We start from the raw sequence: 24,177 nt of genomic DNA on the forward strand, positions 1-24,177 counted from the left end.
AATCGTGACTAAAACCAAAAAAGGATTTAATAAACAAAACGTCGCCGTTATGAGTATAGCAGTCATAAAAAGTAAACACATTCAAGCAGTTAGCGCGGTTGTGAGTGTGTTTAGAGAAAATATGCTGAGCTCTCAGTTCTGCATATTCACATCTCTATGCGTCGCGCTGTAATTCAATACTTAAATGCTGTCGCAATCTCATGTTCTTCGCGGAATGAGTCTGAGCATAAATTGCTGCATTCTGGTTTGATTCAAATTCGTTATGCGGCATTTTGCATTCGATGCTGTTGGCTCTTTGATTAGTTTGAGCGTGTCTACCGAGCTGAATGGTTGTCGGTCTTCTGTACTAACAGTAATAATTTGAATTCGCTGGATAAAATTGGAGTGAATTTTTTGGTTCAATTTCTTACAAAGTGACATAGAAAATAGTGAAAAAATGGCACAAGGAAAACTATACAATACGATAAACGCGTTTATTGAAGAAACCGATAATGGAAAATTGAACACAACATCGAACTCGGATATTTACACGGACCGTGAACTTGACATGTCCGATATAGAGTGCGACTTCGATCCACACAAAGGGGATCGTGTCAAGTTGCACATAATGCGCGACGATCCGCCAAAAGTGTACAAAATTGAACCGTGGGATGAGCTTCGCGTGCACACCGGCAAAATTACGTCATTAACTCAAAGTTACGGTACGGTTGATGACGACTTTATTTTTTACATCAGTGAACAAAAACCACTGAACTGGGAAGCCAAACACGATGATGACGTGAAATGTGTTGTGATCGAAGGCGAATACACCATCGGAAATTCGAAATACGAATGGCGTTGTGCAAGCATCGAAAAGGTTAAGGAGAACGAGGAAGACAAAAGGCTCGAGGAACTTTGGTTCAATGATTCTATGGAAGGAAATGTTGCGGGCGCGGGTGCTGCTGGTGTCGCTGCTGCAGCGGCTGCACTTGAAAACGAAAATGTTGATTCGGATACAGAAGCCGAAGAACGACACGTTGCATTCGATCATTTAAAACGACGTGAGCCAAATCAAGAATATTACGATTTGCCCCCCGAACTGTTCAACATCCATTTGGAAAAGAATCCGCGCAAAATCATGCAGAAACTGAATAAGTTCGTTCCGCACGAGCTCAGTTACAACACGTACAAAAAACGATTCCATGCATTGATTTGGTTAGAGGAAGTGGAAATGAAAGTATCGTTCGATAGATACAAATCACGCACGGTTTGGATCGAACCGGAGAAAATTGGCAAAAAGAACCGTTTCTCAATCAAGTGCTCGAAAATCGCTGAACTTCGCCCTCCGATTGCCGTCGGTATGTGTTTACAAAACGAACAAATGACGATTTTTTTGGGGAGAAATTCAAAATGTTTTTTTTTTTGAACATTTTTCATTTTCAAGTCTTATTAAATTCTCTTACTTTTTCCATCACACACACACACACATACACAAGGTGACAAAATTGAAGTGCGTAATTTGAAAAACGAACGACGATTCTACCGTGGTCTCGTTGAACGTGTTCGTGAAGATCGGTTCATCTTACGGTTTAGACGTGATTTCGAAGAAGATTGGCGGCTTGGAGACACGTACGAAAGCCTATTTGCAATATTAACATGAAAAAAATTTCTCAACACACACTTGGTGTGTTCATGGGCCATATTCTTCTTTCAGGTACTCCGCTGAGTTTATCTACAGCCGAACCATTTACCAAAGAAAACATGCAGCGGTCGACTACGCCAAGCGAAAGTTAGACGAAGCATTTTTGTTCCCATCCAAATTGACTTTGGCAAAGACTTTGCAGCTCAACGCGGAATTAAAGGATGACAAATTGTTGTTGGACGGCGCTGAAGTTCCATGGTACAAAGACAACTTGAACGAAGAGCAAAAGTTTGCCGTGGCAGGAGCATTAAGAGGTGAATGTCGACCATATCCATTCGTTGTGTTCGGCCCACCGGTGAGTAGCATTTTTTTTCGCCCACTTTGCTTACTTCACAATTAGTTCAAGCGTTGCAATTCCCAATGATTATAATCATTCCATCGAACAGTGATTTCCTGTGGGAAAGCTTCAATTTTGATTTCATTCCATTCGTTTCTTTGTAAAGTTTACAAAAACACGAAAATTGCAATCATGATTTGTCACACCAAATTTTCTTCTCACAGGGAACGGGCAAAACTTCAACGATCATTGAAATCATTCTGCAAACACGTCAACACGTGAAAGACTGCGTTATTTTGGTGGCAACTCAATCGAATCACGCAGCAAATGTTGTGGCCAGTCGTTTGATTAGCGCCGACCCAACTGTCAGCAGTGATATGCTGCGATTGGTTAGCAATGCCGTGTTGGATCGAAAAACTTTGCCGCGGGATTTGCATAAGGTCAGTGCGTCTGTGATGAATACGAATCTTGATTGTGATGATTTGCTGGAATTCGACGATTTGCCAGCAGATATCAAGCGCAACATATCGTTGGAGCACTTGAGAAAATTCAAGATAATTATTGGCACGTGCGTAGGTCTGGGTGTTCTTTTCGGCACGTAAGTTATCAAAACAAATATTTCTTTTTATACGAGAATTCTTGGCTTTTTGTTCTTAACTTTGCTTGTATCATTTCCAGTGATTTCAGCAATGGTTACTTCACACATGTCCTAATTGACGAAGCAGCCCAGTGCAACGAATGCGAAGCTCTGATTCCGATCTCTTTCGTCAATCTCGAGCGTGGTCAAATCATCATGGCTGGTGACCCATTGCAGTTGCCTCCGATCACATTGAGCAACCATGCAAAGCATTACGACTTGGTCAAATCGATGCTGGAACGCTATGTCAATATTTACAAAACATTGGAAGATGTTATACCGGTGAGTAGAATAACAGCGGAAATAATTCGAATTGTGGCATTTTATTCATTTCATTGAACAATTTTCGATTGATTGCAGGGTGATGATGGTTTCGATCCAAGATTAGTGACGAAACTGCGCCGAAATTACCGTTCGTTGCCTAGCATTTTGCATTTCTACGACAAGCAGTTCTACGATTCACAATTAATATCAACGATCTGCGCGGAAAACAGTCCAGAAGCGATAAAATTGCGTGAATTGGCCCGCATTCTGCCCAAGCGAACGGATCCAAAAACCAAAAATCCATTTGGCATTTGTTTCGTCAATGTCGATGGACGAAACGAGCGAATGCAAAACAAGAAATCGTGGGAGAACAAGGAAGAAATGGCTTTGGTAAATTTTGTTTTTGAAAAAGAATTAGCCATATGTTGTTTTCATACCAAATTCTATGTTCATTCGCTATAGATTCGAAATTATATACCAAAGTTGCTCGAAAGAAAGATTGACGAAGAGGATATCGGTGTGATCACGCCATATCATGCTCAGGTGATCTCTCTGAAGAAGGAGCTGAAGATCAAGAAACGGATCACCGTTGGCACCGTCGAAGAATTCCAGGGTGAAGAAAAGAAGGTGATCCTCATTTCGGCCGTCAAAACATCCGGCAAAGAAAAGGCGCTTCAATTCATTTTCTGCCCAAAACGGCTCAACACAGCAATATCCAGAGCTCGGTGAAAAATTATTACAATATTTGTGAAATTCCAACAATTTTTTAGTGTACGTAATTGTATTTGGATACATTTCAGAATGTTGGTCGTCATTTTTGGAAGACAATCGCTGCTCAGCGGTGATGAGAACTGGACCGAATTGATTGAATATTGCAAGACGAACGAATCATACATTGATGGCAAGGATCTACTACAAATGCTATAAACAGCTGCTTCTCGTATTATCGCTCACCATACAACCATACCACCTGATCTACGAGTACCCCGTTATACCAATTGACTTGATTTATGTGAAAGCAACATATTACATTCAATTTAGTCAAGAAACAAACACCTCCAACAAAGTTAAGAAAAAGACACATTTTCAAAGCAAATACATCCATAATCATTTCATAACGGATCCGAACAAATTCCGTCAATTTAGTAAATTGAAAAATATTGAAATTTATCTCAAATAAACCCACTTCATTTCACTGATTTAAAAATCTCCGAAAAAAAATAATATAAAGAACACCGCAACTGAGAACACCGATTTTAATACGTAGAGTCTACAGCTTTCAGTGGCGAGTTGCTTCCTACTTTCAATATTTTTCAATGTGATGAAATGAATTTATTTTCATTTGGATTCAAAAAAACAAATGAAAAAACATAGAAAAAAAAATGCTCAAAATCAATAACAAGCTTTTAAATACCATTAATGCCATGCGGCATCTGGCCTGTTTCGTAATGATGGCCTCACTTCTCCTCTAACAATATTCCAACTGCAACCTACTCTATCGAGAAATAAAATAGCAGAAAAAAAAGAATATGTGCATTGAGTGTATTCCAAAGCATGCATTTTATAAAGCATTGTACAATCAAATCACGCTTCACATCAACAACGATAGCCTTTAAACATTGTTAGTGCCTCATGGTATTTTCTTTTTTTTTTGATATTCTTGATTCACATTTTAAAAAATTCTCTCTAAAACACATAAGTCCCACTAAAATACAACTCATATGAAAATAAATTTTTTTCGTGTCGTATATTTGCCATGAATATGGAACAAAAACTTGTGTGGCAATTGGGATTCGATGTTACTGGCGAGAAACAGCCAGGTATTCGAATTTCACTAATCATTCATGGGACATTATCTTTGAAAAAAAAAATGCATGCTCTTTTTGAATACATAAACTCATTTATTCATACCACACCCATTCCACATGACAAAAAAATCCTACAAATATCATTTTTAATCCAGACTGGATACTTTCATTTTCATAAATATTACGTTTAAGCTCCATAAAATAATTGTCATAATTGCCATATTATTATAATAATATAAATTCCAGAATTACACAAAAAAAAAATCCAAATCTTTTGTCGATTTTTGTATTTGCTAATGAAAAAATAAAAATAAAAACGGACAAAGAAAAAAAATCGTGTGTTTGTGTGTTTTCTTAAATACAAGACATTTATTTTATATTTTTCGGTAGTGAATAACATTTGCAATACGGTTCTTTGCATTCACATTATCGTAAATAAAAATTACAGATGAAAAATGTCCAGTATCAGAGTGGCAAAGTGTTTTTTTTTCTTTATTATTTCAATTCTTGTTCTTTTTTGTCGCATGTGTTTGAATGTAAAGGGTTTTGAGAGGGTTAACTAGAGAAAAAACCAGATTTGTTGCCAGCGTGTTTAATACTTGCTGTAGCCTTCGGCATACGAGAGTTTAGCTTGTTTTCTTTCCACTAAAGTAGTAAGTGTTTCTGAACGTACTGACAACGAATCAATTTTTTCCACCAACTGTTGATATGGGCTCAACGGTTGCGTTCCCATCACCACATGGCCCAATTTTGAATCAATCTTTGCGTCCAACCGAGCGTTACGAATTAAATTAACGATCCAGCATTCGGCTTCTCTTGGTTCCATGTTCAATTTATCGGCCAACATACTGATGGTGATGCATTGATGGATGCGACAGAATGTTTCGAAAATCATGAGACGCGCATTTTCAATGAACTCATTCATCCAGATGATAATGAAGAAATCGTTAATGATCACTGTTTGGCATTCGTGCAATTTCAAACGGGCCCCTTCGAAATCGAAATTAACCAGCAAATGTTCCAAGAATTCGGTGATTGGATCGCGATAGGTGTACGATTCTTGTTGGATAACCTTGATCAAATCTTTCAGTGCATTACGGCGGCCTGGATTGATGACCACGGCAGCGGCCAAGTAGCGCAAAATGTGCGGGCACATCGTTTGGATGGCATTCAAGTATAATGGTTTGTACAAGAACATTTCGATGATCAAATCACGTCCCTTTGGGTGATTGACGAAAATGAACACGCTCCAGTGGATCAACCAGGTGCGTTGTTGCAAAGCTTCGATATTGCTGTAAATTAGGTGTTGAAAATTAATCTTCACAATTCCATCACTTTGACTTAATAGAGAGGAGATGAAAAATACGCTGCTTACCTGAAGTTGCTGTTATCGATGTAGTCACGAAGACGATTCATACTTTCCAACGCTGAGTTCCAGTTCAGCTGGAGAATTTCGGCAGCGAGAATACCCCACAAAACATTCAAGTAGTTTTTGTCGGTGGGTTGCATCACCAGCGAACAGAAGTACAAGTACGATATTGAATTGTTGTATTTACCGCACTCATAGAAATATTTGCCCATGCGATACGCTTTCTCGGCCCATTCTGGTTGATACTATGGAAAAATGAAGAAAGGAAAAATTGTTAGCCTTTTGAACGAAAAGTTGAAACAAAATGCTAGTGTTGACGTTGGTATACGTACGCCGAATTCCTTCTTGATTTCCTCGACAAATGTTTTGGAATCCTTGATGTTGTCGGCATCCTTGAGGATTTCCGTAATTTCAGTGATTTGTGACACCTCTTCTTGTAACTTTACAAGAGTAGCATAGACATTCGATTTGCGTTCAGCCAATTCCTGAAGACCAAATAAAACAGCTTTTAGTTTCAATTGCTTTCGAATAACCACACACGCCTATTGTACACTTACTTGTGGCATTTCATCGCCCAACTGCAAACGCTTGCGAATATCCATGGTGTAATCAATCAAATTCGTCTTGTTGACGATATCTAGGATTTGTTGCCATAATGCTTCTTGATCCTCAGTCTAGAATTAAGCAAATCGAATCCCATTCAGATGTGAATACATTCGTTATCTTTCACCTTCTCTTTCTTGTCGCAATAACCTAACAAAGTGTACATTACCTCTTTTTCACACAGAAACTCAAGGAGTGGAAATGTTAAATGCCGATCCAAGTACTGGCATATTTTTGAAGTAAGATCAAACTTTTTCGACATTTTCGTTTTTGTGCAGACCACGGTTTTTTTTTCTCACTGATTTAATGTTCTCTTCCTTTTTTGCTCAAATAAAATAGCACAATTTGTTAACTATTTTCTGAAAACAGAGTCAAGAAGCACACGCTGCTCTTGACGTTGCAAAAGAAATGGCCGACCGGTTGAGTGACTGATGTGTATTGGGTATTTTTGACATTAGCGCCACACACATGTATGTGACCACATGAAATGATGCGGTAAATGACTCAACTATACACAGCACACAGCTAGCTATTCAAATATCAGCGTTTCTATTTTCCAATAAGCCAAAAGACGGAATAAAACAAGAAATGCAATGTTTTTCTTTCTTCTAATGTTTGTTCATTTAGAATTTTATTCAGAATGACGTTACAAATTAAACAAAGAAACCCATGCGAAATGCCATTCAATTTATGTGTTTATTCATCGTTTTCCAAGTAGATGTTTGTGCCGAAACGCAGATAGAGCTGTGCCTTCAAATCGCTCATCCATTCTTGGATTTGCTTGCATTTCTCTTGGATGTCTTCGATTTCTTTCTTTTTCTTCTCCTTGGCAGCAGCTATCAGCTCCTGTGTCTTTGACAAATTATGCGAAATGAACACTTCACCGAATACGAATGGAATTTGCTCGTCTTCATCGAACAATTCGATTTCATCGCCAGCCTCTTCCAAATTTTTCAAATCGTTCTTCTTCACTTGCAATTCATCTTTCAGATCTTCGAGATTTGCATTGTATTTGGCAAATTTGTTGATTTTTGTTTGATCTTCGAGCGTGACATGAACATCAGTGTCCTGCAAAATAGAAGAGAAAAGTTGCCGCAAATGATTTCGGTTGAAATGACAGAGAACTACAGGTTAGAATATCAATACTACAGAGTATGTGGGTGTGCAAATCTTAAAGTCTTTGCTTCTACTTACAGGCTGGAAACCTTTTCCATTCGCTGCTACTTTTGCGGCCATTTCGACAAGTTATCTTCGATTCACTGATTTGATCCAAATAAAAACTGAATTTTTTTTTTATTGCAAATAAACTCGGTGAGTTTGGGAAATTTTGTGAATTTGGTTTAAAAACAGTGAATAAATAACAGAGATCACCGCACAATCATGACAAAAAGCACATTCCACCCTGAAGTTAGCTACAATGCGTCAGTGTGAATGGTTTTCATTTACCGCGTTTCACATTTCCAATTTGCCATTTAATTTGATTCCAGATTTGCTTTTTATTCAGCTTTGAGTTTGCCGCAAAATATTCAACTGAATTCAAATAGAGATCAAGCCTATTCATGATGTGTTTGAAATATTCTGATGAATAAATTGTTTTCGAATTTAAATCCAAATGAAATTTTTAATATTTTTTTTTTAAACTTATTCTTGAAATGTTTGATTTCGTGTTTTTTTCAGCTTTTATTGCAAGTTAAATTCAGAAGAGATTTTTTAAAAACTACAAGTAAAATAAAAACAGCATATTTTCTTAGTGATCATCGTATTTTTATTCATTTATTCAAAATTCCGATGATTTTCATGTCTGCTCATATTGTCTATTACTTTCCGTGTGGTCCCAATCTGAATATGAAAGGAAAACATATGCATGAGAAAATGAGAATGAATGAGCTGTTTGTTATTGATGAGAGTTGGACTCATTTTATTTACCCTGTTGATGTTGAGCTTCCTGATTGTGCATTAGCGTTGGAATAAGTTTGCTGTTGGCCAGGATATGGTCCGCCAATATTTTGGCTTCCTGAGGAGGCTGAAGCTGTAGCTGTAGATTGTGCATTTTGTTGGCCGCCGCCGCCGAAACCTGGTCCGCCACCGAAACCTGGTCCGCCACCGAAACCTGGTCCGCCACCAACTCCTGTTTGGAAAGAAATATTTTTTAATAACGTTGAAAAACAATCTGTGCCGGTATTCTACGACTTTCCGACAAAATCGTTCGGAATTATTTTTTTCGTACATAAGACCATATTGGAGTGAAAGAGAGAGATTGCACTATTTTTCAGCGGTCCACCGGAATTATTTCTCACACATTTCACTCTTCCTTGAATTATCGGAATAATTCCGGTGGACCGCTGAAAAATAGTGGAATCTCTCTCTTTCACTCCAATATGGTCTTATGTACGAAAAAAATAATTCCGAACGATTTTGTCGGAAAGTCGTAGAATACCGGCACTGTTTTGCAACATGATTGCAATGCGATCGAACGAAAAAAAAAATTCTGAAATTCTTCTGCAGAGTTTTGAAAAATCGTGTTAGTTTATACCTCCATAGCCTGGACCACCTCCATAGCCTGGACCACCACCATAGCCTGGACCACCACCATAGCCTGGACCACCTCCATAGCCGCCTAGAAAAATTTGGACGACAAATTTGACTTAAAACAATCACAACTGAGAGAATGAAAGAAGTTTATTACCTCTACCACCACCTGTGAAAAAAAGCAAAAAAAGTAAGGAAATCTCGTTAGAAATTTTCAAATGAAAATATTTGTAAAATGCAATTGAAATTGTTCTAATTGAAGAGTTTTAGTCGCCGATTTTCCTCACCATATCTGTGTCCATGTGGGTTGGCCACGGCAGCGGCAATAATAGCCAAGAAAACAACGCAGAAGAACTTCATGGTTGATAATCGATGCGACGATTGAATAAACTCTGTGCTTTCTGCTGCTGTATACGAAGCCTTTTATATGAAATTCAACCGCGCACATCAATGTTTATTGCCATTACCTAATTCAACATTTCATTCTGTTCTAGACGCCGAATAATCTTCGCTTAATAGCCAAACGGTCGAACGTGTTATTTAATCTGAATGACCGATGAATGTGCTCACATCAATTCCGAAAAAACCGGTCAACGTAACTATGAGTGCTCCTTTGCAAGAACAAAATATGCGTAAAAAAATCGCGACAGCAGACTTATGCGTCTGGTTCATTGATAACGAATAAATAGAGAAAGAGAATGAAAGGCAATAATGTACCAAAAAATTATGCAAATATCCAACAGAGATCGAATAAATATACAACTTTTTCGAGATGCGACAGTCAAAACAACAATGCAATATTGAATCCAACAGAAAAAATATGTGTGCTATAATCTGTGGTGATAATCAGGTTTTTTAATGCAAGCCAAACCAGACATATATCCAATTTTTAATAATTTGCATGGTCAAAATCCAGTTGGAGTAGAGAAGATGACGACATGCCGACATTTTTAATCAAAATTATTTCCATTAGATAGAAACTTTGCTAATTTCCATTTGTTTTCATCGCAATCACAAATCAAATACTGTCCGAAGATATATTTAGCACTTGGCTTATTTTTTTCATGTGATCAGATGGTTAAATTTTTTTCCAGTTCGCCAAAGTGTCGCATCAATGAACAATAACACTTTTAGTTTGACGACGATAGACATAGGTTCTGACATAGTCTGATCTCGTTGATCCTGACCCCCCTGGAAAAATTTGACCCCCCCTGGAAAAATTTGACCCCCCCTGGAAAAATTTGACCCCCCCTGGAAAAATTTGACCCCCCCTGGCCAAATTTGACCCCCAACGATTTTTTGGACCCGTTGGCATTTTCGGACCTTTTTTGTTGTTTTAGACCTCACTTTTTTCTGGATACCGGTTTTACACTAGATAGAATGGATTTTCGAAAGTGAGGACCTTTTTTTTTTTTTTAAGTCCTCACTTTGTTCTGGATACCGGTTTTACACTAGATAGAATTGAGTTTTGAAAGTGAGGACCTTTTTTTTTGCTCTTCAAATTAGAAATTGCGGATCGGGGCCCCCCCCCCCCGGTCAGCAATTTTTTTCGGGAAGAAATTTACACTAGATAGAATTGATTTTTTTGACCCCCCCTTGAATTTTTGGCTTGACCCCCCCTGAATTTTTTGGTGGAGCATTTGTAACATTTGGTATTTTAAGATTTGTCCGTTTTATTTTCCATCGATCCAAGAACAATTTCAATTACGCTACAGTACACACAGGGAAGAATGGTTGAGATTTTTGGTACAATCGATTTTTTTTTTCTAGTAAAAATAATCCAAAATTAAGATAACAAAGACAAAATTTATTTTTTCAGACAGAATATGTATGAAAGAAAATGCATTTTGTTTTAGATATCTTAATTTTGGATTATTTTTACGGAAAAAAAAACAATCAATTGTACCAAAAATCTCAACCATTCTTCTCTGTGTGTAAAATTCATTCAAAACACCTACATCACTTAAAATGACAAATAAGTCAGAATGTTTGCATGCTTCATCAAACACCGTAATTGACAAGAAATCTTTTTCGAATCAATTTCAGCAACTAAGAGATCACAGTGAGTATGGAAAAAAGAGTAATTCAACGTTTGTTTTGATTTCATTTGACAAGATTTATTTGAATAATTGAACATTGAAGAGAACTTAAGCAAATGAATTTTTAATATTGAGGCGAAATGCTTGAGGCGACAGAAAAAGGAAATAATAAGCCATATGTCTTATGCGCGAGTACGTGTCGATGTCACCAAAGTTGAATGGAACGATGGTGTACCATCATGCAAAATGTGAGCAAAGTATATAATTTATGTGCTCTTGATATTTCTTTTCCAGCTGTAACATGTGATTCACACTTGTACATTTGATCGTGACAAATCTCAGCGCACGTTTTGGCTTATATTTTTTTTTCTTTGTCGCTATTTAATTCGGTGTTGTTTGTATTTACTATTTCGCATTTGTAATTTCTTTCAGGCAATCGGTTTAGTGTGACGGCTGTTTATGCACTTTTTGGTGCGGCAACGCTACGTTCGGCGGCTTGTTGTCTTCGCGATGTACCAGCCGATGCGCCATAGGCGATAGCATGGCTACGAACGGCACCTTTGCCGGTGCTGTAGGCATTTGCAACGGCAATGGTACCGCCGGCAGCACGGCCAAAGCTAACGGGGAAGAAAGTGTAAACTGGGTTGCCACCTTGGTTTTTCGATGGTTTGTTTGGATTTTGTGGGGCGTATGGAACATAATCATCTTCGTCATCGCCTTCAACATTGTCGTGCTTCTCCGGGATGTCAAGGGCAATGTGAACCTTCTTTTTGGGTGCTACAGTTGTTTGTACTTGTGGCTCTTCAGAGACGACGGCAGTGATTTCTGGCTCTTGTGGAGCAACTTCGGTGGCTTCTTTTGGTGTTTCCGATACAGGAGCCGCATTCAATGGAATCACATCATTGTATTGTTCGTCAACCTGATCAAATTGAACGGTGCCTTGAATTGGTTCCTCTGGATATGCTTCAGCGATGGCCTCAACATTTCCATCATTCGATGATGATTGACTATTGGTACCTGCAACATAGGTTGGAATACGGCTTTCTATCGAATGGAACGTTTTTGTTAGCAATTTTTTGAAACTGGTGATGCAATAAATTGGTTAACAAATTTTTGTTTACTAAGCACCTTTGACTATTGTCCCAGCAGCCACGACGTCACCTTGTGCAAATGCACTTGTACCAGCTGAACGGCCATAAGATGGTGGCGCATAATGTACGAGCATTGCTTGATGGTATGGATTGTAGTATGGCATTTGATAATACATCATTCCTTTGCAATGAGAAAAATGACGAAATGAATGAAGAAAAAGTACAAACAACAACACTTCAGTTCAATAAACACTGAACGGTTTTTTTTCTGTTTTAAACTTCAATTTCTCTTCCAAACAAACATACCATTCTGAACTGGCAATGCCGATACCAATGAGATAAAGCACAAAGCGCTGATAACTGCACACACTTTCATTTTGAATTCGATTGTTATTTTGTTCAATAGAAAATAATATAAATGTACTCAAGATCAAACTTGGATTCAATTTCAGAAGAAAAAAAAAGATCTTTTTTGATTTAATTTCAATAAGAGAGAAAAAAATTCGATTTGGAGCTAAACTTCTTCAATGAATTTCCACCGATCGAATGATGATCATTTGGTTGGATCTCGGGCATTTTATACTTAGACTCGATCTTAGATGGATCCGTTTTGGTATTCATGACGAGAAACGTTCGATTTTATGCTCTCGTATGCATATTAAAAGAATTTATCGGTTTTGGAATAGAAACACTTCGTTGGTGAGTACGATGATCATTTTAAACGCATAGATGAATGCCATAAAACTCCTATCGAATCCGTAAACTGTTTGCTTTTTCCTCTTTGCTAGTCTTTTCTCACATCATATTCGTTTTTTTTTGGGGAGGAAATTGAATCCAATTAGAAGGACTAGCTGTACTCTATTTGACACGGCTGAATTAGCGATTGTCCGTGATTCATCGCAACATTGGTCTATTGAATTAATTCATTTGTGTGACAACTGTTCACACATGTTTGACCCATGCTGTTGTTGTGCTTCTCTTGATCTTCTTCTTCTATTTTTGGTCATTTGTACTATCGATTTGAATAAAAGTACGCGTAAGATGGGCGCAAGAACCCATCAACGCATACTTCTTCATTCCGGATGATAATCATACGTATACGGTTATGAATGCTAATGTCGCAAGGGGTTTTGCATTAAAACATTTTTTTTTATCTATTGTGCTCATCGTGCGAATTTTATTTATTTCATTTGCGGGTGGAGAAAACAAGCAAGTGCTTACGTGCGTCAAATCACATAAATTTCGTTGCCACTTGTTGATTTGATCAATTCATTTTATGTTCAACGTTTATTGTGGTTCTTTCACTAAATTCTTCGCGCCTTTCGCATTGAAGTAGCAAAATGAAGAAAGAAGAAACAGAAAAATGACTTGAAGAAAATAATTCTTTATTTTGTTTTTTTTTTTCCAGTATTACACGCAAAGTTTGGCATGAGTCATATTATTATACGGAATAAATGATAACATCAGCGTAAGGCTGAAGTGCCACACAATGTTGCATCGTCGTATCTAACGATTAACCTTGTTTCATCCGTTCGATTCACGTCATTGACATGCAGCTCAGTGCAAATGATTTGCACACAAAACACTACTAACGCGCTTGTTATTGTTGTTTTTGCTTCAATTCCATTTTGGCGTAATACTAATAATGACGCCCCAGACATACCATAGCCGAACTCAACGCACGAGTATCACATAAGGAAATTTCGGCACTTAATCTGCACAAAACGAAGAAGCGACATCAAAAAAACCATTTCGTATTCAATGTGCATGTGTTTTGATGGCCAAAAAAGAACATGTCATAAAATTTATTAATCGATTTTTGTGCATTTCAATTCTTTTGGACGAATCGGTTTCGTTGGTTCCGCAATGTTTCAAATTTTGCGCATATACACGCATCGACTTGGTAACAGGTATTTGAAATAAATAGCATCTTTCACTCACTCGATTAGATCGTTTTCTTTTTTTGTGATTCGCATAGAACATAAAATCGGTGACTATTTTGTTTTTTTTTTGCGTCATCACTTAATTCGCGATACGTGTTGAATGCATTTATAACATATTACATCATTTAGATCACACATTCGAATTTTTGGTGTGCGTTTCGTTTAATGACTTATTACCTATTCCTCACGTACATTTTGGCTTAGTAAGCTTATTCCATGCATAACATCTAATCGACTGCGTCATTTTTTTTTCCTTCTTTCTTCTTGGAATTCAACTACTTCACTATTTCGTATCGAATAGAAAGACATGTTTGAGAGGGTCTGTACTTTTCCTTACGGATGTTTATTTTTGAATCTGATTTGATTATAAAATGTACATTGATTATAACAGAAAAAAAAATTGCCATCATAATGCCAAACAAATCTTAAAATAACTCTCTCCCAAATGAGATCATTATGTGAATAGAATCTATGGTATTTCTTTCCATTTGCCTTATCGAGACTTATTTTCTTGAAGTTTTGGAAACGACTTCTCACTTGTGGCAATTTGTCTTGGGCAATAATTCACCTTGGAACAGGCTTTTTTGTGTTTCAGCCAGTCGATGTTTTGGCATTTAGTCGAACAGTATGGAGATCGGCATCGTCCACATAGAAAATCGGCCACCGAATAACAGTATGTGCACTCGAGGTACGACGAACTACTCTCTGATGGCTCCACAACATTCCTAAAAGAAATGGCAAAATTGTTTATCGGCACATCATATATAAAAGTTGTTCTAACTCACTGATTTTCGTCTCTAGACGCACGTTCTTTAGTTTCCACGACCGAAGTTTTCAACAAATCCGAAAGGAATTTTCCATTACGTCTCAAATGCTCAGTCCTGAGCAGATTGAATTTATACACATCTGACAGTGTATGTGGTACATTTGGTGGCCTTTGATTGGGAACAGGATCATGGAAACTGATTTGAAATAAATACGCTATGAAATAAAAAATTTATTGATGACATTGCGCTTGTTACCTTTGGTCCATGTATTGAACTGTTGCATACGATTTTTGCATGCTGGATCGTGTGATTGAATTGACAGTTCCAAACAGCGAACAAAATTCCATCAATTCTGCGTCTCGCATTATTGCCGGTACAACAATATCAATGTTGACATACCTATTTCCCGACACTTGCCGGTAATCATCCATCATTTCAAGTTTACGTAAAACAAATTGAAAGAAAACAAAAATCGATCTAAAACAAAAGATTGCAACAAATGTTCTTTAGCGAATCTCAATAGTGCGATGATTGGTTAACGGCACTTGTGTTGTTATTGAATGTTGTTGTTGCTCATTTCGCAATTTCGAATGTTCGAAAATTCGAATAAAGTTGTCGTTGCATTAGTGTACGTGTTGAAATGTGTCAAAAAAGCGAGCGAAAGTAAGTTGTCTGACCGTCATGTTCACAAAGTGCTTTATCAGCAACATTTGTATATTTATTTACCGAGTTTGAATTGTTGTCTTTTCGCTTAAAATTTCACTAAATATTTTTTTTATAATTAGTTTGTAAGCTTGATGGTCTCGAAAAGTGCCTTGAATCATGACGATCATCTTCGAACGGCGACAGGTAAACCGAAAGTACTTTTGTTTGTTTGTAAACAAAAATTGTGCAATTGAATCGAATGCATTCGTTCTGGTCTTTTATCGGCAGGTAAACGATAAAGTGTTGGTCGTACAGTTTCAATTCGACACGCACGATATCAAATCAAACGGTAGACAAGTTGATGGCATTTCGCTCGATAAATATGTTGGGCTCGATGTTTGGACACAAATCTATGCGAAGCTCGAAGAGCCGTTGGAACGGTACCGAAGTGGCATTGATACACGTTTGAAAGAGGAAATCATTACGATGCGTCGAGCTCAGTTGGAGCTAAAAGTGTCATGGCGAAGTAAACAACCGTATCACAGAGAAATTGTGAACCTAGAATTGAAGAAAGCTGATCTATGCCCCTATGTAATGGTGGTCAAAATTGTCATGGTATCAGCGCTGGACAAGTATAAAAAGCAACATTCACAAGAGAAATTGACTACTGAAAAGCCGGCGACAAAATCAAAGTCTACCGTTCGGTCATCGGACGAATCGAATGGAGAACGCAAATCGAATGATTCATCATCGGCGGTCGATGTTGAAGAATATGTGCCAGCTGGCAGTGTGGCAAACAGTTTCAAATACACTCCGTCGACGGTATCAAGCAGCAACGAAAAATCTGATAAATCCAATGAATACTCACCAACACATGGCGCTGATGACATTGTTACCTATACACCCACCAAAATTGGCGAGATCAAAAGCCATAAAGATCAGAACACCAAGCACAAATTGAACATGAAAACTGATGTAAATCGTAATGATTTTGTGAGCAAAAAGAAACGCAGCGACGCTCCGAAAATTAACGATTTATTTGGAGGCGATTCAGATGATAGCAACAGCCGTCTGAATAAGAATTTACGTTCGGCCAAGAAAACAATTCAGACCGACTCGTCGAAAGAAAAACACCAACCAAAAATCGAAGATTGGGTAATTTGAAATGTTATATCATAATCAACATATCGCTCTGATTTTTTTTTGCTGTGCTTCTATTTTTAGGTAACGACAAGACATTCCAAAAAGACTCCGAATCCCATCGAAAATGGTGCACCCGATGATGTACAAAAGAAACGCAAAATTGAAAACGTTAACGCCAATGGAACAACGGCAAAAGATGAAGAAGCCAAAAAATTGCGTGCTCTTCGAGAGGAATTTGAACAAATGGACAAACCGGTTACCATCGATAACATTATGTATGCATTTTTCGATTGAATTGTTGATTTTCCTAGTTTTTTTTTCTTCAATCAAACCAATTGGTCCTTATTCCATTTTTAGTAATATAAAAGATATGTCGAAGGTTGAACTCATGGAAACATTTCTTGATCATGAAACAGCATTGCGGAAAAAGTTCCGCAACTATGCAAAGGTGCCAGACCATACAATCAATCCGTGTCACGATGAGTGCGATTATCTATTGATTTTGGATGCATTGGTCGAACCAGAGCAGCAAATAGAAATGTATCAAAAACTACGTCAAACATTTTGCCAATCCGACCCACTCGATGCCATTACATCAAAAGTAAGTGTAACTCAATTGTAAATTCATTTATGACGAATGTGTTGGATATTTAGTTAATTTAAAAATCAGGAAATTCAATTAATTTAAATTATTGACATTTTGTAGCACGAGAATCTAATTTGGAAATGTTTGTTGCCGGAATGGGCACTACAAGTGTTCATGGATAAACACTTCCTGACGCAAGATGAAGCTATGGAGCGTTTGCGGCAGCAAGATCAGTTCAAAATTCAGGGTGATGCCTCGGGATTTGACATTGAATATTAATTTAGTACGGACTACCGATCGAATTTACACCTTACATATAAGTACTTACTATATTGACTGATGAAAAAAAATGAAGACAAGAAAAAATGAAGACAAGAAAAAAAGACGAAATGAAGAATACGTAAAAGATGCTGTGAAATGAAAAAAACTTTAAAAAAAACTAACATCGTTATTGTGAAAGTCATGAATTTAAGAAAAATGTTGGAATTTAAAAATATTGAAAAAAAAAAGCGAAGAATTGAAATGGTTTATTTGATTTTTTTCGAAAATTGGGCATCATCAATGTGAACAGGTCACAACGACCTAAGGGCTTCTCAACACGACGACCAATTTCGAAAATGACGTCTGTCATTGGCCGTGTGCGAAATCATGTTTTCGAATTGCGTTCGAAATAAGTTCAAAACTGTCAAATCCCAACCAGAAAACAGTATGTATGTCGTGTTTAGTCGTCCACACAATTGACAAGAGATCACAAATACATTTTTATTGCCCCGATGGAAACCTGAAAATTGTTTTCGTACAATTTCAAACTAAAAGACCGCAATCTTGACTTCAAAATTCAATCCATTTAATGTGAAGCTGTAAATATGTGATGCAAAACGGTGTACATCATTCAAACACACCGCACATTGAATTCAAAAATAAGTGAATGTTTTGTTGTTTCGTTTTTCTCTAAACTAAGCTATCACAACACACATTGTGTGTCTATACGGGGTTGTGAAAAGAAATTTCAACCAATTCAATTAGATCAGACGCGTATCAATTGTATTTTCATTGCCAAAACAGTATACAACACCCCTTGGAAAGATGGCAAGCGGTTTGAAATGTAAGAATTGTGGATCATCGAATATTGAAGTGGATTGTGGGCGAGGTGATGCCGTGTGTACGAATTGCGGTTCAGTGATAGAGGATAACATTATTGTCAGTGAAGTACAGTTTGAAGAGGCGGCACATGGTACCAGTTCAGCGGTTGGACAATTTGTGGCGGCTGATTCAAAGGGTGGCGCAACGGGTTATGGAAAATTTCATGTTGGTGTTGGCACCGAATCGCGTGAGGTTACATTGCGTAAAGCTCGACAGGGTATCACACATTTAAGTCATCAGCTGCATTTGAACAATCATTGCATCGATACGGCGTGCAACTTCTTTAAAATGGCTTTGATGCGACATTTGACCAGAGGACGAAAGAATACTCACATTTATGCAGCCTGTGTTTATATCACATGTCGAACGGAGGGCACATCACGTATGTCAATCACAAATCAAACGATTTTTGTGTTTCATTTTTACATACCTTTTATTTCTCACCTCCCCAATGCAGATTTACTAATTGATATCAGTGACGTCTTGCAAATATGCTGCTACGAATTGGGCCGTACTTATTTGAAATTATCTCAAGCATTGTGCATTAACCTACCTTCAATTGGTGAGTATAAGATGTGGGAAAACGGTTGATTTTCCTTTCGAAATTCTTTTAGTGTACGATCGATCGAACGAACAGTCAACAGCGAGTGATTAATATATAAATTGAAAAATACACAGGGCATTTCCTAGTAATCAATATGTTTTATTTATAAAAAAAAAGATGTAGCAATGCAAAGGTAGACGTTCCCAAGGAAACGTTGAGAATCGTGTATGATTTTCATTAACATGTTTTACAGAGCCGAAAAAGAAAACTAATGTCTAAATTTTGATCGAAACAATATGGTAGAGATTTAATTCATGGTAAATTTAGTTTTGTTTCCACACATATTTTTCCATTGGCGAAAGAAAAAGAAAATTAATTTTTTTTTCTTTTTTTTGTTTAGTTTTAACATAAAAAGGGAATGAGAAGAAAAATACTCTTATTTTCTCGATAAATGTTTTTCTGCTAAGCAGAGGCTACGTAATATATAATAATGTAAAAAGTTCAAATAATGCACAGAATTACTATAATAATACTACTGTCTTTTTTTTTGTTGTGGTTGCTTGAGATTTCATCATGTTTTTTTTTAATGTTGTTGTTGAGAAAAATCCAGTGCAAACGAATGTTTTGCAAGACGAAAAAGAAACGGGGGAAATCTTGGCAATTCGGTTTCCATGAAACACATTTTGTTTATTCATTTGTTGAACTGCTTGCACTGCTGTGCCGGCTGCTGTTGCTAACATTCTGAGTGGTTGGCGACGGTGATAGATTGGATGAATGGATGACTGACGATGCATTTTTCGTTGATGACGGCGTAGTATTGGTGATATTTGTATCGTTTGTGCATGCCATGGTTGGACCGTAGAAAATTAATTCCGGTATTTGGCCACCTTGAACACCCGTACCGTTGGTACTGTCTGACGAGCATTGAAATTGAAATGTTACATTTCCCGTGCATACTTCCGTCATTCCCTCTTGGCCAAAGAAACTCAATTCACTGCCATCCAAAATCACGGAGGCCGTATACCAGCAATCCGCCTCACACTGTATCGGATTCTCGAAGAACACATGAAACGTATTGCTTGAACCGTCCGAAAAGAATTTCGTATTATTTTCGGCCAGCACACAGCCCAGCCGCTTCAAATCGATTTTCACATTATATTCGGCGGCACCAGTCGATGAACCATACAGTCCAAAGCCCACAATAAAAATGCGCTTATCCACCGAAAATTGTATTGAATCACAGCGTCCGCGGTAGCGCCATTGATTGCTGCGATACGCACAGGATTGGAAACGATGGCACACTTGTGATTTTAGACCAGCCCGTGATTTGATCGAATACTCGAGATTAGGTTTCTTTTTTGCTGTAAAACTTAAAAAAATATCAATAGTTTCCTGCGGTGTCAGAATACCCGTTTGTGCCACCCCATTTGCAAATTCTTCCAATGTCATGGTCGGGATGCGTATCATTTTCAGTGCGGTGCCCAAGACATTTCGTCGATTTTGTGGCGATGGATCGATGTCCATTTTGGCGCATGCCGCCTGTGCCCACGTTTGTGCTGCTTCAAACAGATGAATTTCGCGACAGTTTAACGTTTCACGGCCCAAAATCGATTCGAATGTCTTCATATCGATGTCGACAAAACCTTCCGATTTGATTGCCATTTCAGCCTAGATAACCGTGTGGATGAGTGTGTGTGTGTGTGTGTGTGTATGTGCATTTGAATTTGATTGACCACCGAACAGAGACCACAAAGAGATAAAAAAGAGAAAAGAAAAATAAAATGAAATCGTTTTTTTTCGCCTTTGAAATCAAAGCATTTTTCTAGAAAAGAAAACTAAAACAAAACAAATTTTCTTTGCTAATAATTCTATGTGTCAACCCAAATTCAACCGAAAAAAGATTTTAATGTGTTAGATTTTTAGTATTTTTTTTTCTATCTGTTTGATGGAAATGTGCCTCAACCATTCGCAGCATTTGTTTTTTCTTCTTTTTGCATTAATTCCCGAATCGAAATACTCAATTAAGTGCATACACAATTTCTAAATTAATTTCTTGCATTGTTGTTTTATTCGATTCATTTTCAATTTCCATAAAATGGTATATATATATATTTTGTTTGTTTGTGTTAACAATAGTTTACAATAAATCACGACACAACACATAAGACAGATAGAGCAGACACAGCATTCCGTCTGTGTTTCCTGCATTTTAATTATCTAAAGAGCACAACACACATTGATATTTTGTTAGTTTATTATTATAGATATGCTTTGTTTGTTTCTTCTCCTTCTTCTTCTTCTTCGTTACGAATTACAACACAGATAGACATTGATATTCCTCACTCGATTCAATAGTGAAATCGATCTCGTTCTATGATTTAAAAAAGTGACAATAAACTGTAAATACACTGTATTGGACCGATTAGCTTATTTTTTTTTCTCTTTTGAAAAACAAAACAAATTACCACATCGAATAGTAAAACAAAAATTGGCTTTGATCAAACGGCAATACACCTAAATAATAATCAGTCATGGTATTGCAGATCAATTTCGCCGATTTATTATCGGTGAAGAAAAGCTGAATTATTGAGTTAACAAAATGATAAATCGATGTGATATGAAAAATTTGAGATTCTCGATTTGTCTTTCACTCGCTTTCTCTCCGTCGGAATCTATCTGTTTTTTGTGTGTTAGGAGCTTGCTGTACTATTGTATTTATCGGTGTCGTTATTGTTATAAATGGATGTGTTGTTGATGTAAATATGATTGCTGTAGCTATGGTTGCGATTTGTATCATTGGTTTGTGTGCGGATTGATGATAAATCAACTCGTGTGCTAACGGCATTTGCATCGTTTTTCGTGCAGCTTTGACTGACATTTAAATTATCTAATCGATCACATACCTGTGCATCGATGACCTCCCAGCATCGTTGCATTAATTCGGGCTCTTCAAACAGACGTGATTGACTTAGCAATAAACAAGCATTCTTTGCCGTTAGACTAGTTTCCAAATAATTGACACAGGCACGAGCCAAATGTGGTACAATGTATTTTTTAGCTGCATACAATGTAGCCAATACGTTGTCTGCTTCTAAATAAATCTCATCACAGTACAGATACCTATATGAAGGAGAGAGAGATAAGAATGGACGTTTAAAATTGTTTATCCTTGAGCTGTGGATAATGAGTCATTCATCGATTGCATGGTTAAAACTAGGATTCAAAGAAAAAATGGTCTGTTTACTTAAGTAGCGTCAAAAAGGCCGATGGTTCAACGTCAGGAACTTTAATTTCTTTTTTGTTCTCTGCCAAACCGCCATAGAACATAGCATAGAATACGGAACTTCCCGTTGCCAACACATATTTGTGTGAATGAATCGTTTGAATATTATCTGCATAATTTTACATGGTGAAAAGTGAGAGAGAGAGAGAGAGAAAGAGAGAAGAAAAAAAACAAATTGGTTGCAATCAATAAATCAATAAAATGGAAATTGAAATGTGATCCAATGCCAAGGATACACACAGCAATGAGTGAATAATTTAAACAAAAACAAAAACCAAAGACACATGCACTTACCGTCACTGCCAACAATGAAACTAATATCGGACATGAGTTCGTTGTTGAACATGGCAGCATTTCGTTCGCGTACTGTTGGTTTGGTTGCTTGCCAATTCGGATCGCCCGTATCAATCGTGAACATGGTATTGTTTGGCATTGTAAACGATGTGGAACTCTGGGCACCTGGCGATGTTAACGGCGACGATGGAATGCTCGATGGTTGTGTCACTTGCATATTTTCCCGTTGCATATGCGAATTGTTATGCGGCGGTGATAACAATAAATGGCCATTATTCAACGACTCCACTGTAACATAGAATAGCGGAATACGAAGGAAAAAAGAAACAAATTTATATATATATATATATATACACAACGCAATCAAATAAACAAACTAAATACACCTTCGAATAGCTTCGACAGGCAAATCCATTGTGTAGTACACTGAGTTAGTTAATCGGTTGAAAATAAATATAAACGACTTTGTATTTATAGATATCGATGGCGTCTATATTGCATCGATAAAAAACCGTTTCACACTAAATCAGTGTACGGAAACATAATTCACGCGACAAGAAAATACAACACAAAAAAAGCAGAATACTCGGCTGTGAAAAGGGTAAAAATGACGATAGCAACACAGCAGCAGCAGCAACAACAACAACGAAAAATAAAACGGCAACAACAAAATGTGGCGAAAAAAAAAAATATAAATAAACTGGAATAGGTATCAGTAGTTTCCTTACCGTTTGTCCATGAATTCGTTTGAGAAAATGACATGTTCATTTGTTCAGGCGATTTGTTTGCCGTTGTTGATGACGACGACGTGGTCGTCGTTGCCGTCGTCGTTGTTGATGTTGTTTTTTGCGCTGTTTTATTATTTGGATTAGACATTTTGCATTCAATTTGACTTTTTGTGTATGCTCCTCTGTTAAAATACTTAATTCCAAATCGGCTGCTGTCTTAACTTTGCTGTATGACTATTTTTTGATTTGTTTGCACTTAATTATCATTTGCAAGTCGACTGAATTTCTCAATTTTTTCGGTTTTTCTGTTTTTAATTTAGCTTCTTCGTTTAGCGCTGTGCTTTTGTTGTTACTTTGCGTTTCTTACGTTGAAATGTTAAACAGCACGACTGTAAGTGTTCACATTGAAATAAACAGCAAATTTGCGCGACATTGACTAAATGCATAAACACAATAACTAATTGAGTGGAAATGTATGTATTTCGCTTTATTTTTGACTGCAACAAAATCGATTTGTTTGACTTGATTTTGATTGTTTAGGTTTTTGTGGTTTTGCGCGCTTGAATATATCTACAGTTATGCTAAATTTTTGTAATTATTTATCTCACAAAAGCGGCCATCTTTGGGTATGAATTTCGTTCTTATTGCAAAAACTTTTTAGTATAATTTTTCCTGACAGTTTCTCGTCTCCTACTCTTGCTGCTGTGTTATTGCTGCGAGCAAACTGAAAATACTTGTTTTTCTTTGCTGCGTTGGTATGCAAGTGTTAGTGATGATGTATGTAGTCGGTGTATGTGTGTGTG

At 37.2% G+C, this 24,177-nt stretch overlaps 9 protein-coding genes across 15 annotated transcripts in view; 3 read left to right on the forward strand and 6 right to left on the reverse strand.

Moving 5' to 3' along the window:
* The first annotated feature begins 2 nt into the window (after positions 1-2).
* On the forward strand, positions 3-5,001 carry LOC129578185 (probable RNA helicase armi). The gene is made up of 8 exons (XM_055466364.1): positions 3-1,337; positions 1,476-1,608; positions 1,694-1,976; positions 2,183-2,556; positions 2,637-2,877; positions 2,956-3,249; positions 3,322-3,584; positions 3,660-5,001. Exons 1-8 carry the CDS (start codon positions 437-439, stop codon positions 3,784-3,786), a joined length of 2,616 nt encoding a protein of 871 aa, XP_055322339.1. The 5' UTR covers positions 3-436; the 3' UTR covers positions 3,787-5,001.
* A 7-nt stretch (positions 5,002-5,008) lies between these two features.
* LOC129578186 (eukaryotic translation initiation factor 3 subunit E) lies at positions 5,009-7,074 on the reverse strand. Its single transcript, XM_055466365.1, has 5 exons — positions 6,809-7,074; positions 6,594-6,710; positions 6,369-6,521; positions 6,043-6,281; positions 5,009-5,959 (listed from the first exon to the last, which is right to left on the reverse strand). The coding sequence occupies exons 1-5, from the start codon at positions 6,899-6,901 to the stop codon at positions 5,260-5,262; spliced, it is 1,302 nt and encodes a 433-aa protein (XP_055322340.1). The 5' UTR covers positions 6,902-7,074; the 3' UTR covers positions 5,009-5,259.
* Positions 7,075-7,235: 161 nt separating this feature from the next.
* LOC129578188 (probable prefoldin subunit 4) lies at positions 7,236-8,057 on the reverse strand. Its single transcript, XM_055466369.1, has 2 exons — positions 7,834-8,057; positions 7,236-7,707 (listed from the first exon to the last, which is right to left on the reverse strand). The coding sequence occupies exons 1-2, from the start codon at positions 7,873-7,875 to the stop codon at positions 7,336-7,338; spliced, it is 414 nt and encodes a 137-aa protein (XP_055322344.1). The 5' UTR covers positions 7,876-8,057; the 3' UTR covers positions 7,236-7,335.
* Positions 8,058-8,381: 324 nt separating this feature from the next.
* On the reverse strand, positions 8,382-9,573 carry LOC129578190 (uncharacterized). Of its 4 annotated transcripts, none has more exons than XM_055466374.1 (5): positions 9,456-9,573; positions 9,326-9,337; positions 9,209-9,256; positions 8,566-8,767; positions 8,382-8,478 (listed from the first exon to the last, which is right to left on the reverse strand). In XM_055466374.1, the coding sequence occupies exons 1-5, from the start codon at positions 9,526-9,528 to the stop codon at positions 8,457-8,459; spliced, it is 357 nt and encodes a 118-aa protein (XP_055322349.1). In that variant the 5' UTR covers positions 9,529-9,573; the 3' UTR covers positions 8,382-8,456. The 4 variants fall into 4 exon arrangements, with proteins under 4 accessions (XP_055322349.1, XP_055322346.1, XP_055322348.1 ...); XM_055466371.1 differs by having other exon boundaries at positions 9,173-9,256; positions 9,456-9,572; XM_055466373.1 differs by having other exon boundaries at positions 8,566-8,749; positions 9,173-9,256; positions 9,456-9,571.
* Positions 9,574-11,264: 1,691 nt separating this feature from the next.
* On the reverse strand, positions 11,265-12,855 carry LOC129578189 (uncharacterized). Its single transcript, XM_055466370.1, has 3 exons — positions 12,605-12,855; positions 12,336-12,479; positions 11,265-12,251 (listed from the first exon to the last, which is right to left on the reverse strand). The coding sequence occupies exons 1-3, from the start codon at positions 12,672-12,674 to the stop codon at positions 11,665-11,667; spliced, it is 801 nt and encodes a 266-aa protein (XP_055322345.1). The 5' UTR covers positions 12,675-12,855; the 3' UTR covers positions 11,265-11,664.
* A 1,728-nt stretch (positions 12,856-14,583) lies between these two features.
* On the reverse strand, positions 14,584-15,442 carry LOC129578194 (protein CBFA2T2-like). 2 transcript variants are annotated; one of them, XM_055466382.1, is made up of 3 exons: positions 15,264-15,442; positions 15,027-15,176; positions 14,584-14,966 (listed from the first exon to the last, which is right to left on the reverse strand). In XM_055466382.1, the coding sequence occupies exons 1-3, from the start codon at positions 15,440-15,442 to the stop codon at positions 14,735-14,737; spliced, it is 561 nt and encodes a 186-aa protein (XP_055322357.1). In that variant the 3' UTR covers positions 14,584-14,734. The 2 variants fall into 2 exon arrangements, with proteins under 2 accessions (XP_055322357.1, XP_055322356.1); XM_055466381.1 differs by having other exon boundaries at positions 15,027-15,203.
* Positions 15,443-15,547: 105 nt separating this feature from the next.
* Positions 15,548-17,905, forward strand: LOC129578193 (uncharacterized). The gene is made up of 6 exons (XM_055466380.1): positions 15,548-15,671; positions 15,794-15,857; positions 15,942-16,808; positions 16,878-17,071; positions 17,154-17,397; positions 17,503-17,905. Exons 2-6 carry the CDS (start codon positions 15,831-15,833, stop codon positions 17,659-17,661), a joined length of 1,491 nt encoding a protein of 496 aa, XP_055322355.1. The 5' UTR covers positions 15,548-15,671; positions 15,794-15,830; the 3' UTR covers positions 17,662-17,905.
* A 127-nt stretch (positions 17,906-18,032) lies between these two features.
* Positions 18,033-24,177, forward strand: part of LOC129578192 (transcription factor IIIB 90 kDa subunit) — a 20,037-nt gene continuing 13,892 nt past the window's right edge. The window contains exons 1-2 of the mRNA XM_055466379.1: positions 18,033-18,907; positions 18,983-19,087. Of these exons, the coding sequence (XP_055322354.1) occupies positions 18,469-18,907; positions 18,983-19,087 (544 nt within the window). The 5' untranslated portion in view covers positions 18,033-18,468. The remainder of the gene's footprint in view (positions 18,908-18,982; positions 19,088-24,177) is intronic.
* LOC129578191 (BTB/POZ domain-containing protein 6-B) overlaps positions 19,208-24,177 on the reverse strand; it is a 16,828-nt gene continuing 11,858 nt past the window's right edge. The window contains exons 1-5 of one of the 3 annotated variants that reach the window (XM_055466377.1): positions 23,375-24,177; positions 22,647-22,934; positions 22,314-22,461; positions 21,973-22,189; positions 19,208-20,737 (exon numbers count right to left, since the gene is read on the reverse strand). In XM_055466377.1, coding sequence (XP_055322352.1) covers positions 19,757-20,737; positions 21,973-22,189; positions 22,314-22,461; positions 22,647-22,934; positions 23,375-23,522 — 1,782 coding nt within the window. In that variant the 5' untranslated portion in view covers positions 23,523-24,177 and the 3' untranslated portion in view covers positions 19,208-19,756. The remainder of the gene's footprint in view (positions 20,738-21,972; positions 22,190-22,313; positions 22,462-22,646; positions 22,935-23,374) is intronic. The other 2 variants (XM_055466378.1, XM_055466376.1) reach the window with 2 other exon arrangements.

Source organism: Sitodiplosis mosellana, unplaced genomic scaffold, assembly GCF_009176505.1.
Source record: "Sitodiplosis mosellana isolate CC-2019 unplaced genomic scaffold, AAFC_SMos_1.0 Smas_scaffold_6226, whole genome shotgun sequence".
Lineage (NCBI taxonomy): Eukaryota > Metazoa > Arthropoda > Insecta > Diptera > Cecidomyiidae > Sitodiplosis > Sitodiplosis mosellana.